The sequence below is a fragment of the Equus przewalskii genome, chromosome 15 (genome assembly GCF_037783145.1).
Source record: "Equus przewalskii isolate Varuska chromosome 15, EquPr2, whole genome shotgun sequence".
In the NCBI taxonomy this organism is placed as follows: Eukaryota; Metazoa; Chordata; class Mammalia; order Perissodactyla; family Equidae; genus Equus; species Equus przewalskii.
In genome coordinates this window covers 26,313,440-26,327,678 of record NC_091845.1, presented here as the reverse complement: position 1 = coordinate 26,327,678, position 14,239 = coordinate 26,313,440, and the positions used below count along the sequence as shown (strand labels likewise).

General features: G+C 46.4%; 1 protein-coding gene across 5 annotated transcripts in view; it reads right to left on the bottom strand.

The window, feature by feature from the left end:
- The window catches only part of PRICKLE2 (prickle planar cell polarity protein 2), a 314,377-nt gene extending 305,929 nt beyond the window's left edge, over positions 1-8,448 (bottom strand). The window contains exons 1-2 of one of the 5 annotated variants that reach the window (XM_070574773.1): positions 8,208-8,448; positions 7,359-7,444 (exon numbers count right to left, since the gene is read on the bottom strand). In XM_070574773.1, coding sequence (XP_070430874.1) covers positions 7,359-7,404 — 46 coding nt within the window. In that variant the 5' untranslated portion in view covers positions 7,405-7,444; positions 8,208-8,448. Of the gene's footprint in view, positions 1-7,358; positions 7,445-8,099 lie in introns of all 5 variants that reach the window. The other 4 variants (XM_008532506.2, XM_070574777.1, XM_070574778.1 and 1 more) reach the window with 4 other exon arrangements.
- Between the last annotated feature and the right edge of the window lie 5,791 nt (positions 8,449-14,239).

Sequence of the window (14,239 nt, the reverse complement as noted above, 5' to 3'; positions counted from 1 at the left end):
TGTGAACCATCAGGGCTCTTAACTACTCAATTCTGCTATTGCAAAAGCAGCCATTGATAATACTAAATGAATGGGCATGCCTGTGTTTGAATAAAACTTTATTTATGGGCTTTGAAATTTAAATTTTGTATAATTTTTATATGTGCCACAAAATATTATTCTTCTTTTGATTTTTTTTTTTCCAACCACTTAAAAATATAAAAATTAGGGCCAGCCCTGGTGGCCTAGTGGTTAAGTTTGTCATGCTCCACTTTGGTGGCCAGGTTCAATTCCTGGGCATGGACCTGCACCACCCATCTGTCGGTGGCCATGCTGTGGTGGCAGCTCACATACAAAAAGAGGAAGATTGGCAGTGGATGTCAGCTCAGGGCGAATCTTCCTCAGCAAAAAAAAAAAAAATATATATATATATATATATATATATATATATATATATATATATATATATAAACCATTCTTATCTAGTAGGCCATTCAAAAACAGGTAGCAGGCTGATTTTGTCCCACTGCCCGTAGTTCACTGACCCCTGCTCTAAAAGGTATGGGTTTTCCCCTCTGTGCCATGTGTGTTTTATATGTGTGCATGTGTGATTTTTAAATCTTCTATAATAGCCACATCCTTTTTCAAAATCAGAGACAACAATACAGATAAATTGGGAACTGATATGTTTACTTGAGAGAAAAACCCTATCAGGGTGTTTCCACTTCCATCAGGCATATCATCAAATGCCAGTGACATAAGGTGAGCTAACCAGCAACCTTCTTAGCTGCTAAGTATCTTTCCCTATCTTGAAGATTCCAGGCATAAGTCTCACACACACAAACACACACACACACACACACATCCATCTCGTTTTCCCTTTTTTTGGCATATCAGCTGACTGAGACAGAGTGTTTTTCCTCCCCAAACAAAATAATCGGTGGGAACCCATTCCTTAGCCAAATTACAATCCAGTGAAGAAAATCAGGCCAGCATCTCCCCAAATTACGGCCCGAGTCACAATCAACACAATTGCCAGGGCAACTAAGGAAAGATGCTTTTCACAGCACAGCATTGGCTGACCCAGTGAGCGCTGCCTCCAGAGCCACCACACGCAGCCAAAGCATCCCGCCTGGATGGGTGCCGTTGTCTGGAGACAAACCGCTCTGCATAATTAAAACGACCTCACAAAGCCACCACTGCTCCGGGCTTGCCACGCCAGCGCTCATGAAAGTGGGACTCCAGGAGCCTTGTTCTGAAAGCCCGCCTTTTAATGCTCAAGTCGAATCTACATTTATCAGCAAAGCAGAAACGTTAAAGGGATTACAAGGAGCTTAGAATCCACTGGCAGTTCATTGATCTGGTCTTGCAAGCCTCATCTCCACGTGCCCTTTAGAAACGGCTTTGGTCTGCTCCCTGGTTCTTTGGTTGCCTTTGATTTTAGCAGCATTCTCAGTCAGGGTGGAGGGATGTTTCCGAAGAGTTCTCAGATTCCTTTCTTCTAAAGCGAAGAGAAGCTACCTGCATATTCCCCTAGATAGTGGTCTAGACCAGGGGTAGGCAAACATTTTCTGTAAATATTTTTGGCTTCGTGGGCCATACCATCTCTGTTGCATCCACTCAACCCAGCCATTGTAGCATGAAAACAGCCACAGTAAGTATATAAACACATGGGTGTGACTTTGTTCAGATAACACTCTATTTATGGGCACTGAAATTTGAATTTCATATAATTTTTACACGTCATGATATATTCTTCTGATTTTCTTTCCAACCATTAAAAAATGTAAAAATCAGGGGCTGGCCCCATGGCCGAGTGGTTAAGTTTGCGCACTCTACTTTGGCGGCCCAGGGTTTCATAGGTTTGAATCCTGGGCGCGGACATGGCACCGCTCATTGGGCCGTGCTAGGGCAGCATCCCACATGCCACAGCTGGAAGGACCCACAACTAAAACTACACAACTGTGTACCGGGGGGCTTTGGGAGAAAAAAAGGAAATAAATAAATAAATGCGGCATTCCTTAAAAAAAAAAAACGTAAAAATCATTCTTAGCTCATGAGCCATACGAGACAGGTGAAGGATCAGATTTGGCCAGCAGGCTGTAGTTTGCTGACTCCTGGTCTGGACTGAAGCTGTTCAAAGTGTGGACCAGCAGCAGGAGCATCACCCGGGGGCTTGTTAGAAATGCAGGATCTTAGGCCCCCACCTCAAGCATGTTGAACCAGAATCTGCACTGGAATAAGATCCCCTGGTAATTCACATGCAAGCCAAGTTTGAGAAGTCCTGGTCCAGAACACAGAATTTTGAAGTCAGACAGGGTTGGAATCCCATTGACTAGCTGGCTGTATAAACTCAGGCAAGCTGTTTAACCTCTCTGAAACTCAGCATCCTATCTATTAAAATAGGTGTAAGTAACTGCACCCATCTCCAAAGACTGTTGTAAGCAAAAGATAGGAAGGATGTAGGACATCTGCCTAACACTGTCGATGCTTTAAAAATAGTAGCTATTATTACAGACGCTCATTATTTTATTAAATCATTTTTGGAGAAGGTGAGAATGCTCATTCAGGAGTGCAAGCTCCAATCACTTCTGGGACCTGACAGGCTACCTAACTATTTCAAGAGGGCCTCGAATGCACATGGAATGTTGGAGACTATGGTAAGCAGAGGCCACGCCCATCAAAAGGGAGACCACTCACGTTCCGTGACTTACTGTCACTTACTGTCACGTAGGAAGTTGCCCTGATGTTACTACATGTTTGGATTTTCCAAGAGAAGCTGGAAACCCAGATTTTTTTTGAGGAAGATTACTCTACTTTATATGTGGGATGCCTGCCACAGCATGGCTTGATAAGCTGTGCATAGGTCCATCTCCGGGATCTGAACCGGCAAACCCCAGGTCGCCGAAACAGAGCAGGAACCTAACTGCTGCACCACTGGGCCAGTTCTGAAACCCAGATTGATTGATTGATTGATTGATTGATTGATTTTGAGGAAGATTAGCCCTGAGCTAACATCTGCTGCCAATCTTCTTCTTTTTGCTGAGGAAGACTGGCCCTGAGCTAACATCGGTGCCCTTCTTCCTCTACTTTATATGTGGGACACCTACCATAGGATGGCTTGCTAAGTGGTGCCATGTCCACACCCGGGATCCAAACCACTGAACCCTGTGCCACCAAAGCAGAACGTGTGCACTTAACTGCTGCAGCACTGGGCTGCCCCCAAAACCCAGATTTTAATGGTAGAAAAAGCCCCCTTATTTAACACACTGTGCAGATCAAACAAAATCCATCTGCAGGCTGGATGTGATCCGAGGCCCCTCGTCTGTGATTCTGCCTTAGAATAGAGAAGTAACAAGAGGCAGTGAGTCACAAGGAAATGGGCTTGGGTTTTGAGCCAAAGCCCAGCTTCATTCGCCCTAGCCAGGAGACCCTGGGGAAATCATTTAACAACCCCGAGCCTCAGTTTCCTCAGCAGGAAAATAATCACATCTATTTAATAGGGTTTGGTGAGGATGACACAGAAACACATGCAAAACATGGAGACACAGCTCTGCTCATCAGTGCTATTGCTCATGTTGTTTGCTATTATTATTACTATTTTTATTCACAGTGCCTAGGCATTCCAAGGATATCTCTTCACTGTAAAAATGGCCATTTTCCTCTCCTTGCTCAAAATGGTTGCAAACAAGAAGGCCAATTAAGCCCCACTCGGAAAGCTGTGTGTGGAGTGCACTAGGGCTTGGTTATTAATGACTTTGTTCCAGCCGTGGTCCATGAAGACACCTGCATCTTTCTCTTAGTGAAAATGCCCTCTTGCAGCCGGGGCCATTGTAGGGTTTGCCCTAGGCTGCCCGGAGGTGCTGCTTCTCGGGGCTAAGTCACCTCAGGGAGGGCTGCCCACCTCTGTTCCTCTAGCTCCTCAGCTGCCCTAGATCAGGTGGAGGTGACAGCTTTGGGTAACAATTGTGAGCCCTCTGCTCTCCAAGATATGTAAGTCCTTACGGGCTTTTTTAGACATCCTGAAAGTTCCCACATTTGCCACCTAAAGCTGTGGGTGACAATAAAAAATGAGGAAGAGAGTAGATCACTCAGGAAGATCCCCATAAAATATAACAGACCTCCAGAGGACCTTAGCCTTCTCTTCCCGCAGGAGGAAGCCCCGAAGTACGGGGAGCAGTCTGCCACACACAGCGGGGTTCAACTCGGCCTCTCCACCTTTAATATGCACACGAATCCACTGGGGGTCTGGTTGAAGCTCAGCGGTGAATTCAGTGCATCTAGGGCAGGGCCTGAGATTTTGCATTTCTAACAAGCTCCCAAGAGATGGTGACACTGCTGGTTCCTGCCCCAGCTCTCTGCTCCAATGTCACCTCCTCAGAGAGTCCTTTCCCCACCACCTTATCTCAAATATTATTCACTGAATGAGGGCAGGAATCCTGTCTGTGTTGCTTTGCTGTACCCCTAGCAGCACCTGGCACGAAGCAGGCACTCAAATATTTGTTCAGTGGAGAGATCTCAGATTGACAGTTGAGGAAAATGAAACCCAGGGAGCCTAAGTCATTCACCCAAGGTCACACAGCTCGTTACAGCCAGAGCAAGACTCCAGCCCAGCTCCGCCTGGACATCAAAGCCCCAGCTCTCCACCTCACCAGCAGGGCAAGCAAAGTTTGTTTACAACGCACTTCCTCTCTAGAACTTGAGTGCCTTCGAGCTGGGAAGCAGTGACACCATTCTGTTCTGCTTTTAGGAGGTGCCTGCTGTGTGGACAGTGGACTGCAGGGGGACCAGGGTGGAAGCAGAGATGCTGGTTAAGAGGCCAAGGAGTGGTAATATTTAGGATTCCTTGGTACTTTGCGGTAAGGGAAATTCACTCCCCTTGGGTCAGACCAAAGCAGCCTTTCAGCCTGCTTGGGGCCAGCCTTGCGTTTCAGACACAACTGTCTCTCCCAGGGGTTCACGGTCTCCTGTCATTGGGCTGGAAAGTGAGCATACTGTGGATTTCGAACTGCCAAAAAGAATATTGTGCTGTAACCCAGAAATGATTGTCCCTCTTTTCCAAAAGGCCACCCGAAAGGATGCCCATAGGGGAAAGGAGGGGTCAAAAGCAAGGAGCTGCTTCCTTTCCAGCAATGGGTGGAAATGCCATAAAAACCCCATTCATGCAGCCAAAGTGAAGCCTTTCTGCTGCTGGGGCCGGGGGGGGGGGTGGGGTGGTCACTGCTTCAGCATGAAAACCCGTCTCAGCCTAATGAAAGGGTCTCTTTCCACAAGAAAGGCTCCACAATGGGCTGAAAATAAAACACTTGTTTTCCCTTGACAAAATCAGCTGGGTTACAGTGTCACAAGGTTCTCCAAGAAGCTGCGGTCATGAAAGTCCAAAGTGACCTGGACAGCCAGCATCTGCAGTTGGGCTAGTTATGTTTCCTCCTGAGCAGTGATTGAGAGGAAGCTAAAAATAACTAACAAAAGTAGCTAATATTGGGGCCGGCCCAGTGGCACAGCGGTTAAGTTCACACGCTCCACTTCTACTGCCCGGGGTTTGCTGGTTCAGATTCCGGGCGTGGACCTATGCACTGCTCATCATGTCATGCTGTGACAGGCGTCCCACATATAAAGTAGAGGAAGATGGGCACCGATGTTAGCTCAGGGCCAATCTTCCTCAGCAAAAAGAGGAGGACTGGCAGCAGATGTTAGCTCAGGGCTAATCTTCCTCAAAAAAAAAAAAAAAGTAGCTAATACTTACTGTGTACCTGATATTTGACAAACAATGTGTTATCAGTATCTCATTTAATCCCTACAACAATGCCGAGAGCTAAGTACCATTATTATTCCCACTTAACAGGGAAACTGAGATGTAGGGAAAGCAAGTGACTGACCAGAGGTCAGAGGTCACACAGCCGGGAGGGAGGGGAGCCAGGCTATAGCCCCACACTGTACCACTACCCTACAGGCCTCTGGTCAGAAGTGGACCCAAAGACTCCAGAGTGGGGGAGGAAGGGAAGCTGGAATCCCTCCCCTGTTCATCACGCTGCCTGTCCCACCCCCACGCGAGCACAAGATGCATCAAAAGGGAAGGAGTCTTTAGCCGTGTCTTCCTGCATGTGGTTCACAAAATTAAGCTTCTACACCTATTCCCATGTGTCGCCCACTTTCACATTTGGGACACAGAAGGGACCACCCCGAGCAAACGTATTTGGCTACAACATTGGCACCACCGAGGGATGCCGGTGTCTGCCCGTTACATATTTATAAGGTCGCCTGGCCTCGCCCCTGACACAGAAGTTATTAAATGCTCGGGAGCCGTAAGGGCTGTGCTCAGTGCCCTGAAACAAAGGCAAAGAGGCTGCCAGACCCATCTGAGGCAGGAACAAAAGCACTTAATTTCTGAAGGAGCCAGTTGGGAGTTTCCGTATAACTGGGTGCCCAGCACACGCTACCATTTGGGAGAAAGTAGAGAAGCACACACAGAAGGGGCACAAAAATCAAAGCAGGCAATTCCCCCTAGCATCCAGAAACAGCCTTCTTCAAAGGGGCACGTGAGTGGCGGGGAAAGGGGGAAAGATGCACTAATCAGAGAGGAACGTGTGATGATGTTGGAGAATTTTCTCCTGTCACCAGTTTTTCCTTTTCATGAAGTTGCCAAGAAGGAGCCACTTCTTCTCTTTACATCACCAAACTGAGGGTCTGCAAGCCTGTACCCCAACTTTTCCCAACCAGAGCCCCAGCAGCCAGATGCACTGGGAGGGCACCCAGATCCCTTGTGTCCCAAACATAATCATTCCAATCCAGGCTGGGGCTGCCTGGAAGTCAACATTCACGGCGCATTAATAAGAAACATCTGGCCACCAAAGAGGGTTGACACAGCGCAGGCAGGCAGTGGTGGATTTGTGGTTGGGACCCAGAGCTACAGGGGCTGAATTAAAAACACAACTGGAAAACACCAGCTAGTCCAGGGAATCCTATACACCCTGCACTGTGGCAGTCGGAAACGCTGCCATGCCCAGATTGAATTGTTTGGGGCTGAGTGACTTAGATACACAGAGTGTGGGTAGGAGGGACTCCAAACTCTCACATCAGAGCAATGCAGCCTGAGCCCAGCTCTCCTGCATCCCCCAGTGTCTGGCCACCACTTCCACCTTCAATATTTGTAGCAGATGTAGTCCCACTCTTAAAGGAACAGCCTTTGCATTCTTTCCATGTGACTTACAAGTTAGATTTACAAAAGGAGAAAAATATATGCGTGTTCATACATATATATGTTTTTCATACACATACATATATATATATGTATACATATATATATACATATATATATATATATATACTTTCCTCCTTACGCTATTGTCCCTTTAGGAATTGGATTTAAGGCGTCCTACCTCCATTTATGCAAGGCGAACCCGGGGCACTGGTCACCACAGGCATTACATGGCTGGCCTCTTTCGATCCGCCCCAGTCCGGTCAACTTCAAAACAAAAAGACAACACGCCCATGTTTCCACCTCGGGGACACCCTCTAAAGCCCCACTTGTGTCCCAGGCAGGACCACCTGTCCCTCCCACTCCACCTCATCTGATTTGACTCAAATGCTCCTCTCTGATGTGGGGACGTGAGGCGGGGCGCTGCCGGTGTCCCAGGGGTGGTCTCCTGCTCTGGGAAGGGTGTTCGGACTCTGGCGTGGGCACCAAGCCACCAAGAAATGGCCAAGGCTGGGGCTTTGTCTCCCCCAGACACCTTGGTCACGGGTTTCTAAGAAACAAAAGCAAGACCTTTCTGTTCCCTAGAGTCCCCGAGAAGCGACCATGGCGCGCTCGCCTTAGATCAGGCTGGTGCTCCCGGGAAGGGGGCAGCACAGGACACCCCAAAAGACAGCCCTAAAGTCAAGTCCGTGTCTAGAGCTCCAAGAGGCAGGACGCTGGAGCTTTGGTGCTGGGATTCCGATCTGCCTTAAGCTAAGAGGCGAAGGAGGGGGCTTTCCGGGGCGCCCCCAGACTGTGACACCCAGGGCCACGGTTCCTAGTCCCGCTCTCGCCCAGCCTGGGGATCCAGACTTAACCCCTTCAGCGCCTTTGAGCGCTCGCGCGCGCCCCGGACGCGCCCACGCCCGCGGGGCCGGCTTACCTGGGGCCACAGGTGCGCGGCCGCCGGGCGGAGGGAGATGGGGCAGGGGCGCTCCCAGCAGACCGGGGACACCCGGAGATCGGCCCCGCTCGCGTGGGGGACACTCACCGAGCGGCTGGAGAGTCTTTTCCGGGAGCTCCGGCTGAACATGGCCGGGCGCCTCCTGCAAGCAGCGCCGTCCGTCGGTCCGTCCGCACCGCAGCCGGTAGGGCGGGTCGCCTGGGCGGGCACCCTCGGCGGCCCGTGGCCTGGCTGTCTCCGCCTCGCAGCCCCCAGCTGGCTCCGGAGCGCACGCCTCCCCCGCCTCCCTTCCCTGTGCTGCTCACTCTCCCGCCCGCAGGTCCCTCCCTCTCTCCCGGCATCCCCCCGCCCTCCCCGGGTTCGCCCCGCCATCCAGGGGCCCTTCCCATCCCTCCCCCGCACCGGCTGTGCCTACTTTCTCCCTTTCCCTGCTTCCCCGCCGGCCCTCTGGGGCTAACTCCCTTCCCTCACTGGGCCCGCCCCCAAAGCCTCTTCCTTCACCCCTGGCGCCTAAGTTAGGGGCAGGGACCACTTCAAGGCCCCCTGCTGCTGTGCTGGGATAGGGGGTGGAGGTAGAGGGATGGGGGTTAAGGTTTTTTTTTAATTAAGGTATAATTGACATACAGTAGAATTCCCCTTTTTTGTGCATAATTCTGCCACTTTTGACGAATTCGTACAGACCTGTGACCACCAGCACAATCAATATATAAAAGTCCCATTATCCCCCAAAATGAACTGTTTTAAAAGTTTGTACCATGCATGAATCTATTTAGTGTTCACTAAGTGTTGGCAGATGAGGAGAAGGAGGGTGAAATATGCCCATGTGTGATTGCCCAACGCCTGGGTACAGTAGATGCTCATTAAGTGACTGTTGAATCGTTGAAGGCAAGCTTTGCCGCCCCCCTAAGCTTTACCACCTCACTAAGCTTTGCCTAGTGCCTATTCATTTTCCACCACTTACTAGCTGGTGATCTTCCCAAATTAATTGCCTTATTTGTGCTTCTGTCTCCTTATCAATAAAGAAAGATATGACAGAAATCCTAATCTTGCAGCATTGTTGAGAGAGATGAATTGGGACATGTACAGTTGTTACAGATGTTATTACAGGCTCAAACTCAGGGCTCATTAAAGATTAGCTGTCAAAAAAAAGGTTGCAAGTCTAAGAGGTACAGGCCATGGTGTCCACTTATCGTTGATGTTTCAGCTCAAATACCACCTCCCCTGAGAGAACTTTCTGACCCCCCGTTGTAACATCTCCCACACGCACTTCCTCATCTCGAGTGCAGCATATATGGACATGAGCTCGTTTACTTATTTGCCCTCATCCAAACTTGTCTTGTTCGCCTCAGTAGCTCTAGAGCCTATAAGGGTGCCTGCATATCATAGGGACTCCATAAATATTGGTAAAGGAAGACATTCTTATCACTGTCAAAAAGATAATTCTCACGGCTGAATGTTTTTCCAGACGAGACATTGAATTTGAGTCAAGAAAAGCTGGTTGCCTGGGTTAATGGAGCAAGTTAGTGGCAAGGGCAGTCTACCTATACCCCAAATTCAAAAGAATAGGGTGAGACGGCTTAGATACCACCCGTGTTTTAGTGTTAGCTGATGATCTTCAATGCCCAGAGAGTAGGGTTTGATTTGAGTTACAGGCCTGGAGTAGTGTGAGCCGGGTGAGGCGTTCACCCCAGGAGCAAAATTTACAGGGGACCCATAAACACAGCAATCAAGATAAACAAGATTTTTAGGCAATATTTTAAAGGCTCAAAATTAATGCAAAAAAAAGTCATGATGAACAGAATATCACCATTTTGAATAAAGACAGGATCCCACCCTACACTCACACGTTCCTGCCTCACTCACCTTACCCTAATCCTAGGCCTGTTACAAATGCTCCAAAACTCAGGGGCTTCAAAGGTACACTCCCCTATACTGCATTTCTCTATGTCCCCACCACCCTCCGTCACTAGCAGATGGTGTGCTTGCAGAGGGTAAATGCCGCGGCTTATTTGCCTCCTTATTTGCCCAGGCCTAGCACAGGGTCTGGCTCATTTCAGATGCTCAACAAACACTTGTTAAATGGCTAAACGAAAGGCAGTAGCTTTGGTAGGGGTGGGGGGCCGAGGGTGTTAGCAATTAAAACCCCAGGTTATAATTAGTCCCGGTACAGGATGCTCACCTGGCCTTCTCAGCAGGGCTGCATACGCAATTTGGCCCTGCTCTGCACGTGGCCTCATAACTGGCAGAGGCGGGTCAGGAGGGCAGTGTTCACGTTGTGGCTGTCACCTTTTTGCATTTTAATTATGGCAATTTTTAGCAAAGGTCAGTAACAAAACCAGAGCACTACAAGTTTCTAACAGATGGAATGAATGTATCTTGAGGAAGCGGCACCTTTTAAAAATTCCCTGGAAGGAACTACAGGGGCTAGTGGCAGCAGTCCTGTCCCATGTCTTGGTTCCAGGTAGATGTGGCTGGGGAAGGATGCAACAGGAGTAATGCTCTGGGGAACATGGTTTGAGGGTTTCTAGGCCTTTAACTTTGGTTGCTTGATCCAAGAGAAGACGCCAAGAGGATGTAAGTGATCTCCACATATTATCTGAACAAGCCACATGCGCAAGGCCCAATTCCACCTCCCAAACAAGGCGCCAAGAGTGTTTCCCCTGACACCTGCCGTAAGAAGCGCCTCCTCCTCGATGAGTCCCTCTTGGTCCATCTCAGTGCAGGAGCCAGTTTTCCATGGGCTAATTTCCACTTGAGGCTCACTTATGAGAAGGAATATCTTACTCATCTGTTCAACAACCACTTTATCTTGCCTAGGAAGATAAAGCTTAGTAACCCAGGAAGGAAAACACAGTCTCGCTGTCAGCTGTCGGGGAACACTAGATAATTTTATTTTGCTTTATCACTGTCTTTGCCTTTCATAGACATCTTTGATGTATGTTCTTTCCCCATCTCTCAAGGCAATACAATTACTAATGGAACTTGAACACATCCTCATACACAACTATTGACATGGGAAGAAGCCTTTGCTATAATATAAAGTAGAAAAACAAAACCAGTATAGGCTGTTTGGATTTGATTAGTCTTAAAATATGCATCAAGAAACACAAAAAACATTAAAATGGATCGATGGTGAAATGACTTTTTTTTTCTTTTTGCCTTTTAAATGTATTTCCTATAATGAACATGTGCTCATTTTGTATTCAGAAATGCAAAATTATTTCTCTAAATTGAGAATTGTGCCCTTGTTGCCTGAGGTCTTCTCGCATCAAATTTGGATCAGACGTAGCGAGAAGCCGTGTGTCTCTCCTTCCCTTGGCCTATACGTGCCTGTCTTCTGTATTTGGCTTTTCCATTTTTTCTTATATAAATTCGTGTCTGTTAAGCCAGGTGAAGCCTCTGATACCTTGTCCCCACATACCTGCAGCAAACCTTAGCGATGTGTCCACATGGTGCTTCCTAAAATAGGGAAGAAGAACACAGTCTTTAAACACAACCTCACCCAGGTGCACATTTCTTTCTGTTACCTACAGAAACAATTCTGAGTGTTGCAAAATGAGTAAAATCTCCCTGAACAGCAGCCAACACTTACAAGCTCCATCAAAGCGTGCTCCTAATCAGAAGTCTACAAATGGTATTCTGAAAAAGAGTGTGTGAAGCCCAGGGTGGTGAGGGAGTTGACGGGGGTCACTGGAGAGATGATTAGCTCTCAGTGGTGGGATTATAGAGGTCTTTGCTCTTTCTTCCCCATGCGAACTCTTCTGCAGTCTACAGATTTTCTAGAATAAGCATGAAACCAACATATACACTCAGAAAAAAATTGAATCACGAGAGAACTGAAATAAAGAGAGAGTGTTGGTGGGCTAAATATTTCACAGGGCATTAAATCATCTTAAATTTATAAATATGTTCTAATATATTTAAAGCGAAAATATTTGAAATAATAAAAAGTACCACACTAAGCAGCATACATCCTTCTCTATGAAAAGCCTTAGAATTCTGCAGAGTCATTGCCCCAGCTTATCCTAAAAGTTAAGTTACAAAAAAAGCACAAATATGTGGTTAAAGGATAGTCATGACAGAGTTGTTTCCAAGAGGAAAAACATCACAAATAATCTAAATACCTAACGTTAGAGGACCTGTTAAATAAATAACAGTGTGTTCTTCCCATGGAATTCTGCCCAGACATTAGAAATGATATTGTAGAATATGGGGAAATTTATACGAATATTTTTCCATTTGGAAAGCAGGTTACAAAATAGCAATATGAGTTTACATTTGCAAAAGATTTGGGGTGCCTGTTATGCTTTCAAAAATACACATATATTCGAATGTTGAAAAAGCCCAGAGACTATAACAAAAAATATCACAGATTATGATCAATTGTTTTGGGATTTGAATTTCAAGTGATTTAATCTTTTCCCATTTGCTCATCTGATTTTTATAAAATGAACGTGTATTCCTTGTATAAAAATAAAGGTAAAAATATAAACTATAGAAATATTTGCCTTTTAAATGTTCTAGAAGACTGGGAGATCCTAAGTGGTAGAATGTAGAGGATTTGATTTTTTTCCTTTTTCTTATCTATCTATTCTCAAGTTCTACAAGAAGCGTGTATTGTTTTTTTAATTTTCTGTAATTTTATTTATTTATTGAATTATAGTTGACATACAATATTATATTAGTTTCAGGTGTATGGCTTACTGATTCGACATTTACATACATTACAAAATTCTCACCATGGCAAGTCTAGTTACCATCTGTCACCACACTGAGTTATTACAATATTATTGACTGTATTCCCTATGCTGTACATTACATCCCCATGACTTATTTGTTTTATAACTGGAAGTTTTTACCTCTTAATCCCCTTTACCTGTCTTGCTCATCCCCCCACCCAAGCATGTATTGTTTTGAATTGAGAAATGAATTTAAATTTGAAAATATAATGGATTTTAAATATGCCTAAATAATTGTCTCTTAAGACAAATACTAGTATTCTTTTGTAAGGAGAAATTTCAGGTCTTATTTCTTGGCAATTTTCTAAATTTATTTCCCCCCCATGACTTTTGTCTTAATAGAAAACCTTTTTTTTAATAGAAAATAGTCTTTTCTTCTTCTGTCACTCCCTTCAACCATGCATTTGAGGGTTTTATAACACTGGGCTCCTCATTTTCCCAGTACCTCTATAAAAACACAAAGATGCAAAGTTGACGTTTTAATAATCCCCTACACTTATGTCTCAGTCTACTATTTGCAACATACACTCATAAGTAACATATTGGAACCCCAGGACTCACAAGGTCAGAGGAGGAAACAAATGCTCCCTGAGGTGATGGGATTTAAGAGAGGTGGTTCCAAAAGGAGTGAAGCCCAGCTTTCTTGTCCCAAGTTTCCATGATCCCTACTGCCTTTGGGTGTCACACACCCCCACCCCCCAGTACAAACACACACAGCAGTGTTCAGGGCTCCCCATGTACTCTGGGGTGGGAGCTGGGTGCATCCAAGGCAGAACCTTTTAATTTACCCAAATATGTATGTGAAGACCCAGCTTGTGTGTGATTGAAGTTGAGTGGACATCCCCCCACCTTGACTACCCTTGTTTCTGAGTGTTCCCCAGCCTCTCTTCCTCCCTGCTCTGCTCTCAAGGTTACCCTTTCCCTTTGGCTCTCTCAAGCCGTTGTTGTAGCATTTTCCTTCAGTGCCTTCTGTCAAATGAATAGAAACCATGAAAAGATGAGAGAAGAGAGCTTCCTGGCGTCCATTTCCCCTGCTGGCCAGTCTATGCTTGAGACACTTCGCGCAAACAAGGCTATTGGTTTGACACAGGGAGCTGATATTTCTCCTCAATCCCACCTCAAAAATAAATTCTCTCTCTCTCTCCTATCTCACAATCTCACACACACACACACACATACTACCATTTAGTGGCCTCTTTGTCTCACCAAGACGCACAATTATTCAGTGGTTCTCAACCTTTCCACGCTTATCCTTTCTGATGGTAGAATTTTAGGGCACTTGAAAGGATTAAAACACTCGAAACTAAACAGGTCAGCACTCAGGACAAAGCAGTTGCTGCTCTAAGACAAGAACGGTGCTTGTCGTTTTCACTGGCTCTT